The sequence below is a fragment of the Mustelus asterias genome, unplaced genomic scaffold (genome assembly GCF_964213995.1).
Source record: "Mustelus asterias unplaced genomic scaffold, sMusAst1.hap1.1 HAP1_SCAFFOLD_1165, whole genome shotgun sequence".
NCBI lineage: Eukaryota > Metazoa > Chordata > Chondrichthyes > Carcharhiniformes > Triakidae > Mustelus > Mustelus asterias.
In genome coordinates this window covers 88,335-113,468 of record NW_027591110.1, presented here as the reverse complement: position 1 = coordinate 113,468, position 25,134 = coordinate 88,335, and the positions used below count along the sequence as shown (strand labels likewise).

General features: G+C 51.0%; 1 protein-coding gene across 1 annotated transcript; it reads right to left on the bottom strand.

Moving 5' to 3' along the window:
* Positions 1–1,749: 1,749 nt before the first annotated feature.
* On the bottom strand, positions 1,750–25,125 carry LOC144487961 (GMP reductase 2-like). The gene is made up of 6 exons (XM_078206006.1): positions 24,758–25,125; positions 18,149–18,268; positions 10,367–10,450; positions 7,081–7,254; positions 3,913–3,994; positions 1,750–1,934 (listed from the first exon to the last, which is right to left on the bottom strand). Exons 1-6 carry the CDS (start codon positions 24,842–24,844, stop codon positions 1,750–1,752), a joined length of 732 nt encoding a protein of 243 aa, XP_078062132.1. The 5' UTR covers positions 24,845–25,125.
* Positions 25,126–25,134: the final 9 nt, after the last annotated feature.

The window sequence follows — 25,134 nt, the reverse complement described above, 5'->3', positions numbered from 1 at the left end:
GGTGTATATATAGAATAACAGATACCCGGGAGTGAGTTACAGACTGGAATCTAATCGAGGGGTTCAGGTGGTGTATATATAGAATAACAGATACCCGGGAGTGAGTTACAGACTGGAATCTAATTGAGGGGTTCGGGTGGTTTATATATAGAATAACAGATACCCGGGACTGAGTTACAGGCTGGAATCTAATTGAGGGGTTCGGGTGGTTTATATATTGAATAACAGAAACCTGGGAGTGAGTTACAGACTGGAATCTAATCGAGGGGTTCGGTCGTTTATATATAGAATAAAAGATACCCGGGAGTGAGTTACAGACTGGAATCTAATCGAGGGGTTCGGTCGTTTATATATCGAATAACAGATACCCGGGAGTGAGTTACAGACTGGAATCTAATCGAGGTGTTCAGGTGGTTTATCTATAGAATAACAGATACCCGGGAGTGAGTTACAGACTGGAATCTAATCGAGGGGTTTGGGTGGTTTATATATAGAATAACAGAAACCTGGGAGTGAGTTACAGACTGGAATCTAATCGAGGGTTCGGTCGTTTATATATAGAATAACAGATACCCGGGAGTGAGTTACAGACTGGAATCTAATCGAGGGGTTCGGTCGTTTATATATAGAATAACAGATACCCGGGAGTGAGTTACAGACTGGAATCTAATCGAGGGGTTCGGGTGGTTTATATATTGAATAACAGAAACCTGGGAGTGAGTTACAGACTGGAATCTAATCGAGGGGTTTGGGTGGTTTATGTATAGAATAACAGATACCCGGGAGTGAGTTACAGACTGGAATCTAATCGAGGGGTTCGGGGTGGTTTATATATCGAATAACAGATACCCGGGAGTGAGTTACAGACTGGAATCTAATCGAGGGGTTCGGGGTGGTTTATATATCGAATAACAGATACCCGGGAGTGAGTTACAGACTGGAATCTAATCGAGGGGTTCGGGGTGGTTTATATATCGAATAACAGATACCCGGGAGTGAGTTACAGACTGGAATCTAATGGAGGGGTTCGGGGTGGTTTATATATAGAATAACAGATACCTGGGAGTGAGTTACAGACTGGAATCTAATCGAGGGGTTCGGGGTGGTTTATATATAGAATAACAGATACCCGGGAGTGAGTTACAGACTGGAATATAATCGAGGAGTTCGGGGTGGTTTATATATCGAATAACAGATACCTGGGAGTGAGTTACAGACTGGAATCTAATCGAGGGGTTCGGGGTGGTTTATATATCGAATAACAGATACCTGGGAGTGAGTTACAGACTGGAATCTAATCGAGGGGTTCGGGGTGGTTTATATATAGAATAACAGATACCCGGGAGTGAGTTACAGACTGGAATCTAATCGAGGGGTTCGGGGTGGTTTATATATAGAATAACAGATACCCGGGAGTGAGTTACAGACTGGAATCTAATCGAGGGGTTCAGGTGGTTTATATATAGAATAACAGATACCCGGGGGTGAGTTACAGACTGGAATCTAATCGAGGGGTTCAGGTGGTTTATATATAGAATAACAGATACCCGGGAGTGAGTTACAGACTGGAATCTAATCGAGGGGTTCGGGGTGGTTTATATATAGAATAACAGATACCCGGGAGTGAGTTACAGACTGGAATCTAATCGAGGAGTTCGGGTAATGAAGGGGTGTTCCATACAGGGAGAGGAGTGAGAGTAGTTCTGTGACTGGTGCAGGAGTTGGCAGGGATTGAATTGGAGTGGGTTTTCAAGTGTCGGGGGGCTCTGCGGTACAAGCTGCCTTCTTCTGTGACAGGGCAGTGAATGTGACACTCTGCCTGCTCACCGACATGATGTGACCTTTGAGGCCGTGGGCTGCATCTGCACACTCGATGACAGCGCTCAGCTGTGGGTATCCCACCCCTGTCTTAATCCGGGTCGTGCACACCGAACCTATGGAGACAGGGGCACACTTTGATTAGAGTGGAAGGTCAGCCCACTGTAACGCAACACACACACACACACAGACTGACACACACACACAGACTGACACACAACACACAACCACACAAACACAGGTGGACTGACACGCTTGCACACACACACACTTGCGCGCACACACGTACGACTGGTACACACAGGAAGCTGTGACTGTCCGGGATGGGTGTACCAGGAAGCTGTGAGTGTACAGGATGGGTGTACCAGGAAGCTGTGACTGTACGGGATGGGTGTACCAGGAAACTGTGACTGTACAGGATGGGTGTACCAGGATGCTGTGACTGTACGGGATGGGTGTACCAGGAAACTGTGACTGTACGGGATGGGTGTACCAGGAAACTGTGACTGTACGGGATGGGTGTACCAGGAAGCTGTGACTGTACAGGATGGGTGTACCAGGAAGCTGTGACTGTACAGGATGGGTGTACCAGGAAGCTGTGACTGTACGGGATGGGTGTACCAGGAAGCTGTGACTGTACAGGATGGGTGTACCAGGAACCTGTGACTGTACAGGATGGGTGTACCAGGAACCTGTGACTGTACAGGATGGGTGTACCAGGAAGCTGTGACTGTGCGGGATGAGTGTATCAGGAAGCCTGACTGTATGGCAGGGCTGTATCAGGATTATGTGAGACTTCAGGGATGAATGGTGAATGGTCATTCGGCATTGACAGAAGGGACTTGTGTATCTTTCGAGTAGCCTGTTCACGCAGTCAGTCCCCTGATTCTCAGAGCTCGAGACCCAGCGAATCTGATTGAAGAATCTCCTCAAAAACAGAACAAAGGAAATGATTCAGCAACAAATACCTCAATGGCATTGTTTGTGTGTGTGTGTGTGTATATAAATACATTTGTGTGTGTGTGTCTTTGTGTCCACTTTTGTGTGTGTTCGTGTGTGTGTGTGCATGGACTCTCACACAGACACACAGGTTGAGACACACACACGCACATACAGACTGACACACACAAACATAGACTGACACACACACACATAGATTTACACACACAAACATAGACTTACACACACACACACACATAGATTTACACACACATAGATTTACACACACATAGACTTACACACACACACACATAGATTTACACACAAACATAGACTTACACACACACACACACATAGATTTACACACACATAGATTTACACACACACACACATAGATTTACACACACAAACATCGACTTACACACACAAACATAGACTTACACACACACACACATAGATTTACACACACATAGATTTACACACACAAACATAGACTTACACACACACACATAGATTTACACACACAAACATAGACTTACACACACATAGATTTACACACACATAGACTTACACACACATTGATTTACACACACATTGATTTACACACACATTGATTTACACACACATTGATTTACACACACACACAAACAATGCCATTGAGGTATTTGTTGCTGAATCATTTCCTTTGTTCTGTTTTTGAGAAGATTCTTCAATCAGATTCGCTGGGTCTCGAGCTCTGAGAATCAGGGGACTGGCTGCGTGAACAGGCTACTCGAAAGATACACAAATCCCTTCTGTCAATGCCGAATGACCATTCACCATTCACCCCTGAAGTCTCACACAATCCTGATACAGCCCTGCCGTACAGTCACACATTCCTAGTACATCCCTCCTGTAAAGTCCCGCAATCCTGGTCCATCTGTACAGTCACACATTCCAGGTACACCTCTCCCATGCAGTCACACATTCCTGGTACACCCTTCTCGTACAGACAAACTCTCCTGGTACAGTCCCACAATCCTGATACACCCATCCCATACACAGTCTCTTTATCCTGTTGCACCCCTCCTGCACAGTCTCACTTTCCCGGTACATGTCGGGTGCGGTCGCACGATTCTGACGAACCAGTCCCGGAACAGTCTCGATGCTATTCACCTGGTCCGATCCCCACTTTGATGATATCGGCACCAGCCAGGATCAGCTCCTCCACCATCTCCCCCGTCACCACGTTCCCAGCCTGCAGGAGATGAACCACATGACATTTGATTTGATTTATTATTGTCACATGTACTGGGATACAGTGAAAAGTATTGTTTCTTGCGCGCTATAGATATAGCATACCGTTCATAGAGAAGGAGAGAGTGCAGAATGTAGTGTTACAGTCATAGCTAGGGTGTAGAGAAAGATCAACTTAATGCAAGGTAAGTCCATTCAAAAGTCTGACAGCAGCAGGGAAGAAGCTGTTCTTGAGTCGGTTGGTACGTAACCTCAGACTTTTGTATCTTTTTCCCGACGGAAGAAGGTGGAAGAGAGAATGTCCGGGGTGCGTGGGGTCCTTGATTATGCTGGCTGCTTTTCCCCGAGGTAGCGGGAAGTGTAGACAGAGTCAATGGATGTGGGAGTCTGGTTTGTGTGATGGGCTGGGCTACCGACCCTTTGTAGTTTCTTGTGGTCTTGGGCAGAGCAGGAGCCATACCGAGCTGTGATACAACCAGAAAGAATGCTTTCTATCGTGCATCGGTAAAAGTTGGTGAGAGTCGCAGCAGACATACCAAATTTCCTTAGCCTCCAGAGAAAGTAGAGGCATTGGTGGGGCTTTCTTAACTATAGCGTCGGCATGGGGGGGACCAGGACAGGTTGTTGGTGATCTGGACACTTAGAAACTTGAAGTTCTCGACCATTTCCACTTCATCCCCAGGTTACTCACTGGCAAATTTCTGAAACCTGGCAGAAAGCTGGGGCAGCGCCTGTGAAATAGTTTCCATCCACTTTAAACTCAGGTCCGTGAGATAGGAAACAGAACATCAGCAACCAGAGAAAACAGCTTCAGTCACTGGTGAGTGGCCTGGTTTCGATTTCACCCATCCTTACCTCAACACTGTCCCCCATCAAACACTCCCAGGACAGGTACAGCACGGGGTTAGATACAGAGTAAAGCTCCCTCTACACTGTCCCCCCATCAAACACTCCCAGGACAGGTACAGCACGGGGTTAGATACAGAGTAAAGCTCCCTCTACACTGTCCCCCCATCAAACACTCCCAGGACAGGTACAGCACGGGGTTAGATACAGAGTAAAGCACCCTCTACACTGTCCCCATCAAACACTCCCATGACAGCTCCAGCACGGGGTTAGATACAGAGTAAAGCTCCCTCTACACTGTCCCCATCAAACACTCCCAGGACAGGTGCAGCACGGGGTTAGATACAGAGTAAAGCTCCCTCTACACTGTCCTCCATCAAACACACCCAGGACAGGTACAGCGCGGGGTTAGATACAGAGTAAAGCTCCCTCTACACTGTCCCCATCAAACACTCCCAGGACAGGTACAGCACGGGATTAGATACAGTGTAAAGCTCCCTCTACACTGTCCCCCATCAAACACTCCCAGGACAGGTACAGCACGGGGTTAGATACAGAGTAAAGCTCCCTCTGCACTTTCCCCATCAAACACTCCCAGGACAGGTACAGCACGGGATTAGATACAGTGTAAAGCTCCCTCTACACTGTCCTCCATCAAACACTCCCAGGACAGGTACAGCACGGGGTTAGATACAGAGTAAAGCACCCTCTACACTGTCCTCCATCAAACACTCCCAGGACAGATACACCATGGGGTTAGATACAGAGTAAAGCTCCCTCTAAACTGTCCCCCATCAAACACTCCCAGGTCAGGTACAGCACGGGGTTAGATACAGAGTAAAGCTCCCTCTAAACTGTCCCCCATCAAACACTCCCAGGACAGGTACAGCACGGGGTTAGATACAGAGTAAAGCTCCCTCTAAATTGTCCCCCATCAAACACTCCCAGGTCAGGTACAGCACGGGGTTAGATACAGAGTAAAGCTCCCTCTACACTGTCCTCCATCAAACACTCCCAGGACAGATACACCATGGGGCTAGATACCGAGTAAAGCTCCCTCTACACTGTCCCCCATCAAACACTTCCAGGACAGGTACAGCACGGGATTAGATACAGAGTAAAGCTCCCTCTGCACTTTCCCCATCAAACACTCCCAGGACAGGTACAGCACGGGATTAGATACAGAGTAAAGCTCCCTCTACACTGTCCCCCATCAAACACTCCCAGGACAGGTACAGCACGGGATTAGATACAGTGCAAAGCTCCCTCTACACTGTCCCCCATCAAACACTCCCAGGACAGGTACAGCACGGCGTTAGATACAGAGTAAAGCTCCCTCTACACTGTCCCCCATCAAACACTCCCAGGACAGGTACAGCACGGGATTAGATACAGAGTAAAGCTCCCTCTACACTGTCCCCCATCAAACACTCCCAGCACAGGTAGAGCACGGGGTTAGATACAGAGTAAAACTCCATCTACACTGTCCCCATCAAACACTCCCAGGACAGGTACAGCACGGGGTTTGATACAGAGTAAAGCTCCCTCTACACTGTCCCCCCATCAAACACTCCCAGGACAGGTACAGCACGGGATTAGATACAGAGTAAAGCTCCCTCTACACTGTCCCCCATCAAACCCTCCCAGGACAGGTACAGCATGGGATTAGATACAGAGTAAAGCTCCCTCTACACTGACCCCCATCAAACACTCCCAGGACAGGTACAGCACGGGGTTAGATACAGAGTAAAGCTCCGTCTACACTGTCTCCCATCAAACACTCCCAGGCAGGTACAGCACGGGATTAGATACAGAGTAAAGCTCCCTCTACACTGTCCCCATCAAACACTCCCAGGACAGGTACAGCACGGGGTTAGATACAGAGTAAAGCTCCCTCTACACTGTCCCCATCAAACACTCCCCGGAGAGGTACAGCACGGGGTTAGACACAGAGTAAAGCTCCCTCTACACTGTCCTCCAGGGGTAAAACATAAAGGTCACGGGGCAACAGTCGTAAGGAGAGTGACGAGCGGGTGCAGTTTGGAGAGTTCTTATTGAAAGGAAATAAAATTGGACAATCTGATTGTGACTGGGTCGCTGCCCGTGGGATCTTGCTGTGCGACTGGGTCCGAGCGTCCTGGAACATTCTGAAGCGGCTGAAGGCGCCAGAAGGAGTGGGGACAGTTTTCGCCAGCTTTGCACCCACACCCAAATCTCCATTCCCCCCCTACCGCCGCTAACCATGATGGTGTGATCTGGAAACTTCTTCCTCACGTCCTTCACAAACTCCACAAAGTGTTCCGAGTAGCCATTGGCCACATCCAGGCAGATGTAGTGAATGTCGGGCAGGAGTTCCAGAACTGACGTCAGCTTCTCCAGGTCGCTGGGGCTGGTGCCAGCACTTGCTGCGATGTTCTATGGGACAGAGAGAGAGCGAGAGGGGACGCAGGGAAGGAGCAAGGGGGACGCAGGGAGGGAGCGGGGGGGACGCAGGGAGGGAGCGGGGGGGGACGCAGGGAGGGAGCGGGGGGGGACGCAGGGAGGGAGCGGGGGGGACGCAGGGAGGGAGCGGGGGGGACGCAGGGAGGGAGCGGGGGGGACGCAGGGAAGGAGCAAGGGGGACGCAGGGAGGGAGCGGGGGGGACGCAGGGAGGGAGAGGGAGGGACGCAGGGAGGGAGCGGGGGGGACGCAGGGAGGGAGCGGGGGGGACGCAGGGAGGGAGCGGGGGGGACGCAGGGAGGGGGGAAGGATGCAGGGAGGAAGGGGGGAGGGACACAGGGAGGGAGGGGGAGGGACGCAGGGAGGGAGGGGGAGGGACGCAGGGAGGGAGGGGAAGGGACGCAGGGAGGGAGGGGGAGGGACGCAGGGAGGGAGGGGGAGGGACGCGGGGAGGGGGGGAGAGGGACGCGGGGAGAGGGGGAGAGGGACGCGGGGAGGGGGAGAGAGGGATGCGGGGAGAGGGGGAGAGGGACGCGGGGAGGGGGGGAGAGGGATGCAGGGAGGGAGGGGAAGGGACGCGGGGAGGGAGGGGGAGGGATGCGGGGAGGGAGGGGGAGGGCGCGGGGAGAGGGGGAGAGGGACGCGGGGAGGGGGGGAGAGGGATGCGGGGAGAGGGACGCAGGGAGGGGGGGAGCGGGACGCAGGGAGTGGGGGGAGAGGGACGCGGGGAGGGGGGAGAGGGGTGCAGGGAGGGATTCAGGGGGGAGGGACGCAGGAGGAGAGGGACGCGGGGAGGGGGGGGAGAGGGACGCAGGGAGGGGGGGAGAGGGACGCAGGGAGGGGGGTAGGGATGCAGGGGGGGACGCAGGGAGAGAGAGCACAGAGAAAGAGAGGAATTGAATTCACAAGTCGGGAGGTTAGACTTCAGTACATTCATAGAATCCCTAAAGTGCAGGAGGCCATTCGGCCCATCGGGTCTGCACTGACTCTCTGACAACATCCACCCTATTCCCATAACCTCATGTAATTACCCCATAATCCCTTAACCTACACATCATGGACACTCAGAGGCAATTTAGCATGGTCAATCCGCTGAACCCGCGCGTCTTTCACACTGTGGGAGGAAACCGGAGCTTCCAGAGGAAACCCATGCAGACACGGTGAGAACGTGCAGACTTCACACAGACAGTGACCCAAGCTGGGAATCAAACCCGGGTCCCTGACCCTGCCTCCATTGGTGAACAATATTGGAGAAACCACATCTGGAGTATTGTGGACAGTATTGGTGAGATAATGAAGGGGCTGGATAGGGTAGAGGTGGAGAGATTCTTTCCACTTAGAAGGGAAACCAGATCTGGAGGGCACAGCCTCAAAAGGGGGGTCAGTTTAGGACAGAGTTGAGGAGGAACTTTTTCTCTCAGAGGGTGGTGAATCTCTGGAATTCTCTGCCCATTGAAGTGGTGGAGGCCACCTGGTTGAATATGTTTAAATCACGGATAGGTGGATTCCTGATCGGTAAGGGAATTAGGGGTTATAGGGATCAGGCGGGTAAGTGGAACTGATTCGCCTCAGATCAGCCATGATCTTGTTGAATGGCGGGGCAGGCTCGAGGGGCTAGATGGCCTACTCCTGCTCCTATTTCTTATGTTCTTATGAGACCACACCTGGAGTATTGTGGATAGTGTTAGCGAGAACCACATCTGGAGTATTGTGGACAGTATTGGTGACGCCACATCTGGAGTATTGTGGACAGTATTGGTGACACCACATCTGGAGTATTGTGGACAGTATTGGTGAGGCCACATCTGGAGTATTGTGGACAGTATTGGTGAGGCCACATCTGGAGTATTGTGGACAGTATTGGTGAGGCCTGATCTGGAGTATTGTGGACAGTATTGGTGAGACCACATCTGGAGTATTGTGGACAGTATTGGTGAGACCACATCTGGAGTATTGTGGATAGTGTTGGTGAGGCCACACCTGGAGTATTGTGGACAGTATTGGTGAGGCCACATCTGGAGTATTGTGGACAGTATTGGTGAGACCACATCTGGAGTATTGAGGACAGTATTGGTGAGGCCACATCTGGAGATTGTGGACAGTATTGGTGAGGCCACATCTGGAGCAGTGTGGATAGTGTTGGTGAGACCACATCTGGAGTGTTGTGGACAGTATTGGTGAGACCACACCTGGAGTATTGAGGACAGTATTGGTGAGGCCACATCTGGGGTATTGTGGACAGTATTGGTGAGACCACATCTGGAGTACTGTGGATAGTATTGGTGAGACCACATCTGGAGTATTGTGGACAGTATTGGTGAGACCACATCTGGAGTATTGTGGACAGTATTGGTGAGACCACATCTGGAGTATTGTGGACAGTATTGGTGAGACCACATCTGGAGTATTGTGGACAGTATTGGTGAGGCCACATCTGGAGCAGTGTGGATAGTGTTGGTGAGACCACATCTGGAGCGTTGTGGACAGTATTCGTGAGACCACACCTGGAGTATTGAGGACAGTATTGGTGAGGCCACATCTGGAGTATTGTGGACAGTATTGGTGAGGCCACATCTGGAGTATTGTGGACAGTATTGGTGAGGCCACGTCTGGAGTATTGTGGACAGTATTGGTGAGGCCACATCTGGAGTATTGTGGACAGTATTGGTGAGGCCACATCTGGAGCAGTGTGGATAGTGTTGGTGGGGCCACATCTGGAGTATTGTGGACAGTATCAGTCTCCTTATTGAAGGAAAGATGTAAGTTCAGAGAAGGTTGACCAGACCAATACCCACCCTGTCCTCAACAATGACCTGCTATGTCACATTACGTCCTCCATTACCCTCCCCACCCCACCCTACCCCACCCCACCCATACCTTCCCACGGTCTCCGCTGTCTCCCCTTCCATGCATGTCCCCCAGCTGCTTCTGAACTCCGAACTAAACCCACCCTCACCCCTGGCTCTGGCACACCCACCCGTCCCATTCACGGCCGCCTCCACCCTGCACACCTCCCCCACCCCCCCCCCCGCCAACGCTCCTCGCACTCCTACCCCTTCCTCTATAAGCTGCCAATCGCCCCCTCACCTGCAAACAGTCCGGGTTATTGCAGGCAAACTCCTTCCATTGCTCCAACGTGTAGTGCTTGTGAATGGCAGTGAAGAGCGAGAACTGTGAGAGCAAATAAACAGCGGGGTGGGGAGGGGAGGGGTGGTAGGGGAGGGGAGGGGGGGAGGGGAGGGGTAGGGGGAGGGGAGGGGGAGAGGGGAGGGGTAGGGGAGGGGAGGGGGAGAGGGGAGGGGTAGGGGGAGGGGAGGGGGAGAGGGGAGGGGAGGGGGGAGAGGGGAGGGGGGAGAGGGAGAGGGGAGGGGGAGAGGGGAGGGGGAGAGGGGAGGGGGAGAGGGGAGGGGGAGAGGGGAGGGGGAGGGGGAGAGGGGAGGGGGAGAGGGGAGGGGGAGGGGGAGAGGGGAGGGGGAGGGAGGAGGGGGAGAGGAGACGGGGGAGGGGGAGGGGGGGAGGGGAAGGGGAGGGGGAGGGGGAGGGGGGAGGGGAGAGGGGAGAGGGGAGGGGAGGGGGAGAGGGGGAGGGGAGAGGGGGAGAGGGGGAGGGGAGAGGGAGAGGGGGGAGGGGAGGGGAAGAGTGGAGAGGGGAGGGGGAGGGGGAGAGGGGAGGGGAAGAGTGGAGAGGGGAGGGGAGAGGGGAGGGGGAGGGGGGAGGGGAGAGGGGAGGGGGGAGGGGAGAGGGGAGGGGGGAGGGGGGAGGGGAGGGGGGAGGGGAGCGGGAGGGGGGAGGGGAGGAGGGGGAGGGGGAGAGGAGAGGGGAGGGGAGAGGGAGGGGGGAGGGGGAGAGGGGGAGGGGGGAGGGGGAGGGGGAGGGGGAGGGGGAGGAGGGAGGGGAAGGTGAGAGGAGGAGTGGAGAGGAGGGAGTGGGAGGGAGAAGGGGAGGGATGGGGAGGGGGGGAGAAGGGAAGGGATGGGGAGAGGGAGGGGTGAGGGAGGGGAGGGGAGGGGAAGGGAGGGGGAGGGGAGGGGAGTGAAGGGATGGAGTGCCGTGGGGAGGGGAGAGGGGAGAGAGGAGGTCAGACAGGATCTGGTTCAAGCACGGAAGAAAATTCCGGCGACAATTCACACTTATACAGCAGCTACCGTACAGCACAACCCTCTGAGGGTTGAACCCTAATTCGACAACGGGGAGGCGATGGCCCAGAGGTCTTATCGCTAGATTGTTAATCCAGAAACTCAGCTAATGTTCTGGGGACCCGGGTTCGAATCCCGCCCACGGCAGATGGTGGAATTTTAAGTCAATAAAATAAATCTGGAATTAAGAATCTACTGATGGCGGTGAAACCATTGTCGGAAAAACCCATCTGGTTTAAATTAGTTTAAACCCCCCCGAAGAGCCGTAGCAAATTTCCCTCCCAGGATATTGGTGCCCCTCTGGTTCAGGTGCAAACCGTCCTGTTTGTACAGGTCCCACCTTCCCCAGAATGTGCTCCAATTATCCATGTAGCTGAAACCCTCCCTCCTACACCATCCCTGCAGCCACGTGTTTATCTGCACTCTCTCCCTGTTCCTCAACTCGCTATCCCGTGGCACCGGCAACAAACCAGAGATGAGAACATGGTTTGTCCTGGCTCTCAGCTTCCACCCTAGCTCCCTAAATTCCTGATTTAAATCCCCGTCCCTTCTCTTACCTATGTCGTTGATACCGATGTGTCCCACGACCTGTGACTGTTCCCCCTCCCCTTTAAGGATCCTGAAAACACGGTCCGAGACGTCACGGATCCTGGCACCCGGGAGGCAACATACCATCCGTGAGTCTCTTTCGCTGCCACAGAACCTCCTATCTGTCCCTCTAACTGTCGAGTCCCCAAAAACTATTGCTCTCCTGCTCTCCCCCCTTCCCTTCTGAGTCACAGGGACAGACTCAGTGCTGGAGATCCGGTCATCGTGGCTTACCACTGGTAGGTCCCCCCCCCCCCAACTGTATCCAAAGCGGTATACTTGTTGCTGAGGGGAACGACCACAGGGATCCACAGGGGATCCCTGTACTGACTGCTTCCTCCCAGCCCCTCTCACCATCGCCCATCTATCTTCATTCTTCGGAGTAACTACATCCTTGAAGCTTCTGTCTATGACCACCTCTGCCTCCAGAATGATCCGAAGTTCATTCAGCTCCAGCTCCAGACCCCTAACACGGTCTTCAAGGAGCTGGAATTGGATGAATTTCCTGCAGTTGTACTCAGCTGGGACACGACTGGTGTCCCTCACCTCAAACATCCTACAGGAGGAACATTGCATTGCCTGCACTGACATCCCTGCTAACCTCCCTGAATAAGAAACGAAAGAGAGAAAAAAAAAGCTGACCTGCTCTCACTCTGAGTCCTTTTTTATAGGTTGGAGGAGGGGGGAGGGTGGGAGACTCTAAACTGAGATTAAACCCAAACAAACTGAGATTAAACCCAAACAACTGAGATTAAACCCAAACAACTGAGATTAAACCCAAACAACTGGGATTAAACCCAAACAACTGGGATTAAACCCAAACAACTGAGATTAAACCCAAACAACTGAGATTAAACCCAAACAACGGAGATTAAACCCAAACTGAGATTAAACCCAAACAAACTGAGATTAAACCCAAACAACTGAGATTAAACCCAAACAACTGAGATTAAACCCAAACAACTGAGATTAAACCCAAACAACTGAGATTAAACCCAAACAACTGAGATTAAACCCAAACAACTGAGATTAAACCCAAACTGAGATTAAACCCAAACAAACTGAGATTAAACCCAAACAACTGAGATTAAACCCAAACAACTGAGATTAAACCCAAACTGAGATTAAACCCAAACAACTGAGATTAAACCCAAACAACTGAGATTAAACCCAAACAACTGAGATTAAACCCAAACAACTGAGATTAAACCCAAACAACTGAGATTAAACCCAAACAACTGAGATTAAACCCAAACTGAGATTAAACCCAAACAACTGAGATTAAACCCAAACAACTGAGATTAAACCCAAACAAACTGAGATTAAACCCAAACAAACTGAGATTAAACCCAAACAACTGAGATTAAACCCAAACAACTGAGATTAAACCCAAACAACTGAGATTAAACCCAAACTGAGATTAAACCCAAACAAACTGAGATTAAACCCAAACAACTGAGATTAAACCCAAACAACTGAGATTAAACCCAAACAACTGAGATTAAATCCAAACAACTGAGATTAAACCCAAACAACTGAGATTAAACCCAAACAACTGAGATTAAACCCAAACAACTGAGATTAAACCCAAACAACTGAGATTAAACCCAAACAACTGAGATTAAACCCAAACAACTGAGATTAAACCCAAACAACTGAGATTAAACCCAAACATCTGAGATTAAACCCAAACAACTGAGATTAAACCCAAACAACTGAGATTAAACCCAAACAACTGAGATTAAACCCAAACAACTGAGATTAAACCCAAACAACTGAGATTAAACCCAAACAACTGAGATTAAACCCAAACAACTGAGATTAAACCCAAACAACTGAGATTAAATCCAAACAACTGAGATTAAACCCAAACAACTGAGATTAAACCCAAACAACTGAGATTAAATCCAAACAACTGAGATTAAACCCAAACAACTGAGATTAAACCCAAACAACTGAGATTAAACCCAAACTGAGATTAAACCCAAACAACTGAGATTAAACCCAAACAACTGAGATTAAACCCAAACAACTGAGATTAAACCCAAACAACTGAGATTAAACCCAAACAACTGAGATTAAACCCAAACAACTGAGATTAAACCCAAACAACTGAGATTAAACCCAAACATCTGAGATTAAACCCAAACAACTGAGATTAAATCCAAACAACTGAGATTAAACCCAAACAACTGAGATTAAATCCAAACAACTGAGATTAAACCCAAACAACTGAGATTAAACCCAAACAACTGAGATTAAACCCAAACAAACTGAGATTAAACCCAAACAACTGAGATTAAACCCAAACAAACTGAGATTAAACCCAAACAACTGAGATTAAACCCAAACAAACTGAGATTAAACCCAAACAACTGAGATTAAACCCAAACAACTGAGATTAAACCCAAACAACTGAGATTAAATCCAAACAACTGAGATTAAACCCAAACAAACTGAGATTAAACCCAAACAACTGAGATTAAACCCAAACAAACTGAGATTAAATCCAAACAAACGAGATTAAACCCAAACAATTGATATTGAGTCATCGAGGTTTACAGCATGGAAACAGGCCCTTCGGCCCAACTTGTCCATGCTGCCCTTTTTTGAACCATCATGCCAGTCCCAATTGCCCACGTTTGGCCCATGTCCCGGTATACCTATATTACCCATGTAACTGTCTAAGTGCTTTTTAAAAGGACAAAATTGTGCCTACCGCTACCACTACCTCTGGCAGCTTGTTCCAGACACTCACCATCCTGTGTGTGAAAAAATTGCCCCTCTGGACACTTTTGTATCTCTCCCCTTAAACCATGCCCTCTAGTTTTAGACTCCCCTACCTTTGGGAAAAGATGGTGACCATCTCGCTGATCTGTGCCCCTCATTATTTTACAGACCTCTATAAGATCACCCCTCAGCCTCCTACACTCTAGAGAAAAAAGTCCCAGTCTAACCAGCCTCTCCTTATAACTCAAACCATCAAGTCCCAGTAGCATCCTGGGTGGAGGGAGAAATTCCCTTGTGTGTGTGGGGGGAGGCGGGAGGCGGGGGAGGGAGAGTCTCCGCGCCCCTGGCTGGTGAGGGTGTTCCCCTTGACCTCGGCGGGTGGGGGGGGAATGGGGGGGTCTTCCCTGGTGCTCACTAGTGGGGGACCATTGCAGGCTCTATCAGACTCCGCCACACCAGCGCAACGGCAAATACCACACCGCCAGATTTTGTTGTGCAGCCGGGTACCGGATGGTCAGCACTGCTGTCTCACAACCCCAGGGACCCGGGTTCAAATCTGGCCTCGGGTCAGTTTTAAAATTCCAGGCTTTGATACCGCACGCTCGGTAAGGGCACAGCCTCGGAGTAAAGGGGCGACCCGATAGAACTGAGATGAGGAGGAATTTCTTCAGCTGGGGGATGGCGAATCTGTGGAATTCATTGCCACAGAGGAGGCCAGGTCATTGAGTGTATTTAAAACAGAGATAGATAGGTTCTGGATTGAGGGCACAGTGGTTAGCACTGCTGCTTCACAGCTCCAGGGACCCGGGTTCGATTCCCGGCTCGGGTCACTGTCTGTGTGGAGTTTGCACATTCTCCTCGTGTCTGCGTGGGTTTCCTCCGGGTGCTCCGGTTTCCTCCCACAGTCCAAAGATGTGCGGGTTAGGTTGATTGGCCATGCTAAAAATTGCCCTTAGAGTTCTGAGATGCGTAGGGTAGAGGGATTAGTGGGTAAATATGTAGGGATATGGGGGTAGGGCCTGGGTGGGATTGTGGTCGGTGCAGACTCGATGGGCCGAATGGCCTCTTTCTGTACTGTAGGGTTTCTATGAGGGGGAAATCAAAGGCTACGGGGAAAAGGCCAGAGAATAGGGTTGAGAAACTTATCAGCTGTGATTGATTGGTGGAGCAGACTCGATGGGCCGAACGGCCTAATTCTGCTCCTAAATCTTATGGAGAGAGGGATGTGGCAGGAGTAAGTGGGGTGAGGGGTTTATGGAGACAGTTTAAGTTTTACTTTTATTCTTTTCACAAGTCGGCTTACATTAACACCGCAATGCGGTTACTGTGAAAATCCCCTAGTTGTCACACTCCGGCGCGTGTTCGGGTTACACTGAGGGTGAATGTAGCACGGCCAATGCATCTAACCAGCATGGCTTTCAGACTGTGGGAGGAAACCGGAGCACCCGGAGGAAACCCACGCAGACACGAGGAGAATGTGCAAACTCCACACAGACAGTGACCCAAGCCGGGGATCGAACCCAGGTCCCTGGCGCTTTGAGGCAGCAGTGCTAACCCCACTGTGCCACCGTGCCGTTCCCAAGTGTGTTTAAGTCGGAACATCCTAATCAGGGGAGGTAATGGCCTTGTGGTATTATCGCTGGACCGTGAATCCAGAAACTGAGCTAATATTCTGGGGGACCCGGGTTTGAATCCTGTCACGGTAGACGGTGAAATTTGAATTCAATAGAGAAAAAATATTAAGAATATTGAGCAATTAAGAATCTGCTGATGACTGTGATGAGGGAGGAGGCAGTGGCGTAGCGGTATTATCCCTCGACCTGTAATCCAGCGAATGATCTGGGGACACGGGTTCGAATCCCGCCAAGGCAGATGGTGGAATTTGAAATCAGTTTTTTTAAAAATCTGGAATTAAGAATCGACTGATGACCATGAAACCATTGTCGATTGTCGGAAAAACCCATCTGCTTCACTAATGTCCTTTTATTGAATTCAAATCCCAGGATTTGAGTATAGGGATAGGGATGTTTTGCTGCAATTCTACAGGGCGTTGGTGAGGCCACACCTGGAGTATTGTGTGCAGTTTTGGTGTCCTTATCTGAGGAAGGATGTCCTTGCTATAGAGGGAGCACAGCGAAGGTTTACCAGGCTGATTCCTGGTGTGGCAGGTCTGTCATATGGGAAGAGACTAAGTCAGTTAGGATTATATTCACTGGAGTTTAGAAGAGTGAGAGGGGATCTCATAGAAAATTATAAAATTCTAACAGGGTTAGACAGGGTAGATTCAGAGAGAATGTTCCCGATGGTGTCCAGAACTAGGGTCATAGTTTGAGGATAAGAGGTAAACCTTTTAGGACTGAGGTGAGGAGAAATTTCTTCACCCAGAGGGTGGTGAATGTGAGTGCTCTGGTTTCTTCCCACAGTCCAAGTATGTGCAGGTTAGGTGGATTGGCCGTGCTAAATTGTTCCTTAGTGTCGGGGGATTAGCAGGGTAAATAGGTGGGGTTACAGGGATAGGGCCTGGGTGGGACTGTGGTCGGTGCAGGCGCGATGGGCTGAATGGCCTCCTACTGCACTGTTGGGATTCTAGGATTCTATGTTATCGAACAAAGAAAATTACAGCATAGGAACGGGCCCTTCGGCCCTCCAAGCCTGCACCAACCACGCTGCCCATGTGAACTAAAATCCCCTACCCCTCCGGGGACTGTATCCTTCTATTCCCATCCTATTCATGTATTTGTCAAGACGCCCGTTAAAAGTCACTATCATATCTGCTTCCACTACCTCCCCCGGCAACGAGTTCCAAGAACCCACCACCCTCTGTATAAAAAAAACTTGCTTTGTACATCTCCTTTAAACCTTGCCCCTTAAACCTGTGCCCCCCAGTAATTGACTCTTCCACCCTGGGAAAAAGCTTCTGACTATCCACTCTGTCCATGCCCCTCATAATCTTGGAGACTTCTATCAGGTCTCCCTCAACCTCCGACGTTCCAGTGAGAACAAACCAAGTTTCTCCAACCTCTCCTCATAGCTAATGCCCTCCATGCCAGGCAACATCCTGGTAAATCTTTTCTGTACCCTCTCCAAAGCCTCCACATCCTTCTGGCAGTGTGGCGACCAGGGGCTAAAGGGATCGAGGGATATGGGGGGGAAAGGGGGAGGGAAATCAGGATATTGAATTTGATGATCAGCCACGATCAAAATGAATGGCGGAGTGGACTCGAAGGGCCGAATGGCCTACTCCTGCTTCTAGTTTCTGTGTTTTTACATCCTTCCCTGGTGAGGCCCACATGTAACTAACTCCAGAACCTCCCCTCCCCGCCCCCCGCCACCTCCAAAAACAGTACAGCACTCCCCGTGGTCCTTACCGGCTAACCCCTGTGGCTATCTGGTCTGTTTGTATTTGCGTACGCACCTTGCTGAGTACTTTGGCCATCTCAAAGGTCCCCACCGAGTCCATGTTGGCAGCCACGATGGGAATGCCGCTGTACGACTGCTTGGAGTTTCGGAATGTGAAACACCGGAGGAGATCCACCTAGGAAGGGAATGGGGAGTTTGGGGAAGCAAAAAAAAACCCAGCCGGGCTAATAAGTAACGTCAAAAGAAACATTCCCCCCACCACCCCCAAAACAACACGGGCGCATCTATCTGCACCTTCACCCTCTCTCCCTGCACCCCCCCCTCTCCCCCCAATGCTGCCCGACAATGTGAGGTGGGTCAAGAAATTACGAGGTATGAGTGGTAGCTCCCCCCACCGCCTCCCCGTATAATCTGAATTGAGGAGGGGTGGTGGGTGGCGGTCACATCTACATTTCAATTTCCCTGTCATCACTTTAGGAAAACCGCCTTCTTCCTGCAGCCGACACGAATACACAAATTCCTTTGGAAAGCCCTCACAGCACAACCATCGTCTGTCTCTCCCCATGAGAAATTAACACAACATTCTCCTCGTGTCTGCGTGGGTTTCCTCCGGGTGCTCCGGTTGCCTCCCACAGTCCAAAGATGTGCGGGTTAGGTTGATTGGCCATGCTAAAAATTACCCCTAGTGTCCTGAGATGTGTAGGTTAGAGGGATTAGTGGGAAATATGTAGGGATATGGGGGTAGGGCCTGGGTGGGATTGTGGTCGGTGCAGACTCGATGGGCCGAATGGCCTCTTTCTGTACTGCAGGGTTTCTATGATTTCTATGATAACACAAAAGACTTGAAACCAACTTGGGCGGCGCGGTGGCACAGTGGTTAGCACTGCTGCCGCACAGCACCAGGGACCCGGGTTTAATTCCTGGCTCGGGGTCACTGTCTGTGCAGAGTCTGCACGCTCCCCCTGTCTCTGCGTGGGTTTTCTCCGGGTGCTCCGGTTTCCTCCCACAGTCCGAAGATGTGTGGGTTAGGTGGATTGGCCATGCTAAATTGTCCCTTATGTCAGGGGAACTAACTAGGGTAAATGCACGGGGATAGAGCTTGGGTGAGATTGTGGCCAGTGCAGACTCAATGGGCCGAATGGCCTCTTTCTGCACTGTAGGATTCTATGAACCTATTTCCCAGAAAAAAAATGTAACAACGCTCAGTATCCCTCAGCATATGACGTATGAGGAGCATCTGAGGACTCTGGGTCTGTACTCGATGGAGTTTAGAAGGATGGGGGGGATGAGGGATCTTTGAATCATAGAATCCCTACAGTACAGAAAGAGGCCATTCGGCCCATCGAGTCTGCACCGACCACAATCCCACCCAGGCCCTGCCCCCACATCCCTACAGATTTACCCACTAATCCCGCTAACCTACACATCCCAGGACACTAAGGGCAATTTTTAGCATGGCCAATCAACCTAACCCGCACATCTTTGGACTGTGGGAGGAAACCGGAGCACCCGGAGGAAACCCACGCAGACACGAGGAGAATGTGCAAACTCCACACAGACAGTGACCCCGAGTCGGGAATCGAACCCAGGTCCCTGGAGCTGTGAAGCAACAGTGCTAACCCACTGTGCTACCGTGCCGCCCCATCTCATTGCCGCCGATCTCATTGAAATTCACAGAATACTGAAAGGCCTGGATAGAGTGGACGTGGGGAAGATGTTTTCAATAGTCGGAAAGATTCGGGTTCTGAAAGGGATGACCCTTTAAAACTGAGATGAGGAGGAATTTCTTCAGGTGGTGAATCTGTGGAGTTCATTGCCGCAGAAGGCTGTGGAGGCCAGGTCACTGAGTGTTTTTAAGACAGAGATAGATAGGTTCTTGATTGGTGAGGGAAATCAAAGACAGAAGAATGGGGTTGAGAAACTTATCAGTCATGATCGAATGGTGGAGCAGACTCGATGGGTCGAATGGCCAAATTTTGTTCCAACTAGAAGCAGGAGGAGGACATTCGGCCCTTCGAGCCTGCTCCACCATTCATTTTGATCATGGCTGATAATCAAATTCAATATCCTGATTCCCCCCTTCCTCCCGTATTCCTCGATCCCTTTAGCCCCAAGAGCTATATCTAATTTCTTCCTGAAATCAATTAGAAACATAGATATATCTTAGGGTCTTAAGACTCGGGGAGAGGTGGGTTTTTTCCCCCGATTCATAGAACATAGAACAGTACAGCACAGAACAGGCCCTTCGGCCCACGATGTTGTGCCGAGCTTTATCTGAAACCAAGATCAAGCTATCCCACCCCCTATCATCCTGGTGTGCTCCATGTGCCTATCCAATAACCGCTTAAATGTTCCTAAAGTGTCTGACTCCACTATCACTGCAGGCGGTCCATTCCACACCCCAACCACTCTCTGCGTAAAGAACCTACCTCTGATATCCTTCCTGTATCTCCCACCATGAACCCTATAGTTATGCCCCCTTGTAATAGCTCCATCCACCCGAGGAAATAGTCTTTGAATGTTCACTCCCCTTCATCAGGGAGGGATCTAGGTGTATGTGTGCATAGATCCCTGAAAGTTGGGAATCAAGTAGATAAGGTTGTTAAGAAGGCATATGGTGTCTTGGCGTTTATTGGTAGGGGGATTGAATTTAGGAGTCGTAGCGTTATGTTGCAACTGTACACAACTCTGGTGCGGCCGCACTTGGAGTACTGTGTGCAGTTCTGGTCCCCACATTACAGGAAGGATGTGGAGGCTTTGGAGAGGGTGCAGAGGAGGTTTACCAGGATGTTGCCTGGTATGGAGGGGAGATCCTATGAGGAGAGGCTGAGGGATTTGGGATTGTTTTCGCTGGAAAGGCGGCGGCTAAGAGGGGATCTTATTGAAACATATAAGATGATTAGAGGTTTAGATAGGGTGGATAGTGATAGCCTTTTTCCTCTGATGGAGAAATCCAGCACGAGGGGGCATGGCTTTAAATTGAGGGGGGGTAGTTATAGAACCGATGTCAGGGGTAGGTTCTTTACCCAGAGGGTGGTGAGGGATTGGAATGCCCTGCCAGCATCAGTAGTAAATGCGCCTAGTTTGGGGGCGTTTAAGAGATCCGTAGATAGGTTCATGGACGAAAAGAAATTGGTTTAGGTTGGAGGGTCACAGTTTTTTTTTTTAACTGGTCGGTGCAACATCGTGGGCCGAAGGGCCTGTTCTGCGCTGTAATGTTCTATGTTCTATCATTTTATAAACCTCTATTAAGTCTCCCCTCAGCCTCCTCCGCTCCAGAGAGAACAGCCCTAGCTCCCTCAACCTTTCCTCATAAGACCTACCCTCCAAACCAGGCAGCATCCTGGTAAATCTCCTCTGCACTCTTTCCAGTGCTTCCACATCCTTCTTATAGTGAGGTGACCAGAACTGCACACAATATTCCAAATGTGGTCTCACCAAGGTCCTGTACAGTTGCAGCATAACCCCACGGCTCTTAAGCTCCAACCCCCTGTTAATAAAAGCTAACACACTATAGGCCTTCTTCACAGCTCTATCTACTTCTATGACCTTTAGAGATCTGTGGATATGGACCCCAAGATCTCTCTGTTCCTCCACAGTCTTCAGAACCCTACCTTTGACCCTGTAATCCACATTTAAATTTGTCCTACCAAAATGAATCACCTCACATTTATCAGGGTTAAACTCCATTTGCCATTTTTCAGCCCAGCTTTGCATCCTATCTATGTCTCTTTGCAGCCTACAACAGCCCTCCACCTCATCCACTACTCCACCAATCTTGGTGTCATCAGCAAATTTACTGATCCACCCTTCAGCCCCCTCCTCTAAGTCATTGATAAAAATCACAAAGAGCAGAGGACCAAGCACTGATCCCTGTGGCACTCCGCTAGCAACCTGCCTCCAGTCCGAAAATTTTCCATCCACCACCATCCTCTGTCTTCTATGAGATAGCCAGTTACCTATCCAATCGGCCAACTTTCCCTCTATCCCACACCTCCTTACTTTCATCATAAGCCGACCATGGGGGACCTTATCAAACGCCTTCCTAAAATCCATGGATATGACATCAACTGCCCTACCTTCATCAACACACTTAGTTACCTCCTCAAAAAATTCAATCAAATTTGTGAGGCACGACTTGCCCTTCACGAATCCGTGCTGACTATCCCGGATTAATCCGCATCTTTCTAAATGGTCGTAAATCCCATCCCTAAGGACCTTTTCCATCAATTTACCAACCACCGAAGTAAGACTAACCGGTCTATAATTACCAGGGTCATTTCTATTCCCTTTCTTAAACAGAGGAACAACATTCACCATTCTCCAGTCCTCTGGAGAATGGCGAGAATGTCCCCGTGGACAGTGAGGACCCAAAGATCAAAGCCAAAGTCTCTGCAATCTCATCCCTTGCCTCCCAAAGAATCCTAGGATATATTTCATGATTCATTGGATGTGGGGTTGTGGGGCACAGTGGTTAGCACGAGTGCCTCACAGCACCAGGGGCCCGGGTTCGATTCCCAGCTTGGGTCACTGACTGTCCAGTTCTCCCCGTGTCTGCGTGGGTTTCCTCCGGGTACTCCGGTTTCCTCCCACAGTCCGAAAGACGTGCTGGTTAGGGTGGATTGGCCATTCTAAATTCTCCCTCAGTGTAACCCGAACAGGCGCCGGAGTGTGGCGACTAGGGGAATTTCACAGTAACTGCATTGCAGTGTTAATGTAAGACTACTTGTGACACTAATAAATAAACTTTAAGTTTCCCCTCACATCTCCACTGCTACTTTCGCCCTTAAATCTTCTTTCCATCCCCTCGTCCCGTTCTCAATCCATTTGTTAGTGGGGACGGTACCTCCCCCCTCCTGGCACTGTTCCGATCACACTCCCCAGCCTTGTGATTTTGAACGCCTCCATCTCAACCTTTTATCTTCTCCAAGGCGGCGGCCGGGGGGGGCGGGGGGGTGGAAGAGAGAGAGAGAGTGAGAGAGAGAGAGGAAATGACGAGACTGAGGTTGTGTCCACCGTTCCACTTTCCCCTTCCTCCGCTCCCGGCCTCGGCACTCGGTGAGGGGAGAGGTGAATCATAAGGCGCAGAAGGAGGCCATTCGGCCCACCCAGCCCCTGTAACCCCACACATTTACCCTGCTAATCCCCCTGATACTAAGGGTCAATTTAACATGGCCAATCTTTGGACCGTGGGGGAAACCGGAGCACCCGGAGGAAAAGCACGCAGACACGAGGAGATTCCGCACAGTGACCCAAGGCAGGGATCAAACCCGGATCCCTGGCGCTGTACAACAGCAGCAGTGCTAAACCACTGTGCTACCCCTGAGGGGGGCGCTGGTGACTCTAGTGCTTCCATATCCAGGGGGGTGACGAGGCTTGGCGGTTCCATCCGTCGCTCCTGCTTTTCCCTTCCTCCGCTCCCGGGGGCTGCACCACCCGGCCGGGATAGGGCACTCAGGGACAGGGAGGGAGGTCTGGCAGCCTCCGTATCCTGTGGTTGACGAGCCTGCGGTTACATCTGCCGCCACTCCACTTTTTCCCCCCTTCCTCCGTTCCCGGGGGTGGGCTTGAGATGACACGTAACCATTCGGCCGATGGGCCGAATGGCCTCTTTCTGTACTGTAAGGTTTCTATGATTTCTATGATTCTCGGGTGCGTGGAGAGGTGGGGGAGATGGCTGGCGCCGCTGCTGCTTCAGTATTCAAGGGGGGGGGGGGGGCGGTGGGTGACGTGTTGGCGGTCACATCCACCACTCCAATGCCCCCTTCCTCTGCTCCTGGACCGAGATCGGGCACTCTGTGATGGGTAGCCAGGGTGCGTGGAGAGGTGTTGGGAGGGAGGGCTAGCGCCGCTGCAGCGTCCTTCTCTGGAGAGTGGCTGGCGGTCACATAGAAAAACTACAGCACAAACAGGCCCTTCGGCCCCACAAGTTGTGCCGAACACATCCCTACCTTCTAGACCTACCTATAACCCTCCATCCTATTAAGCTCTATGTACTCATCCAGGAGTCTCTTAAAAGACCCTATTGAGTTTGCCTCCACCACCACTGACGGCAGCCGATTCCACTCACCCACCACCCTCTGTGTGAAAAACGTCCCCCTAACATTTCCCCTGTACCTACCCCCCAGCACCTTAAACCTGTGTCCTCTCGTAGCAGACATTTCCACCCTGGGAAAAAGCCTTTGAGAGTCCACCCGATCTATGCCTCTCAACATCTTATACACCTCTATTAGGTCTCCTCTCATCCTACGTCTCTCCAAGGAGAAAAGACCGAGCTCCCTCAGCCTATCCTCATAAGGCATGCCACTCAATCCAGGCAACATCCTTGTAAATCTCCTCTGCACCCTTTCAATCTTTTCCACATCCTTCCTATAGTGAGGCGACCAGAACTGAGCACAGTGCTCCAAGTGGGGTCTGACGAGGGTCTTATATAGCTGCATCATTATCCCCGGACTCCTAAATTCAATCCCTCGATTGATAAAGGCCAGCACACCATACGCCTTCCTAACCACCTCCTCCACCTGCGGGGCCGATTTTAGAGTCCTATGGACATCCACCACTCCAACGCCCCTTCCTCCGCTCTTGGGCTGGGCCGAGATCGGGCGCTCTGTGACGGGGGAGCCAGGCTTGCGCGGAGATGGCCGTGGTGGGCGTTCCCACGTACCTCGCTGCGGCTCTTCAAGGTGCTGCGCTTGGGCCGCAGCAGGACGTCCTTGAAGTCCAGCTTGATGTCATTGTCGATGCGGGGCATCTTCTGGGCCCTCTTTCACCCTCTGATGGCCTCCAACTCCTTGCCCACTTTGGTCAACTGAGGATGATGGGAAGGGAGGGCAACTTCCAGGCCCCACGTGCCTCTGTCCCCACGTGATCTTGAAACGCCCGACCGTTGACAGTTGGCCGGCGTCACGTGGCCACTCGAGGGGGTGTGCAGGGGAGGGTCTCGCGCTTCCCGCTCGGTTCCCCCGGCGCAAGCGCGGGACGATCAGATCAACACGCGAAATTGTGGAGCTGCGGCGGAGGGGAACGGGCGGAAGGGAGAGT

Bases quoted from the DNA above. Each gene is read 5' to 3' on its own strand.
- LOC144487961 (XM_078206006.1), bottom strand. From the start codon at position 24,844: ATGCCCCGCATCGACAATGACATCAAGCTGGACTTCAAGGACGTCCTG. The intron at 18,269-24,757 runs GTACGTGGGAAC...TTCCCTTCCTAG, and splicing joins CCTTGAAGAGCCGCAGCGAG to GTGGATCTCCTCCGGTGTTT. The intron at 7,255-10,366 runs GTGAGGGGGCGA...TCTGTCCCATAG, and splicing joins ATAACCCGGACTGTTTGCAG to AACATCGCAGCAAGTGCTGG.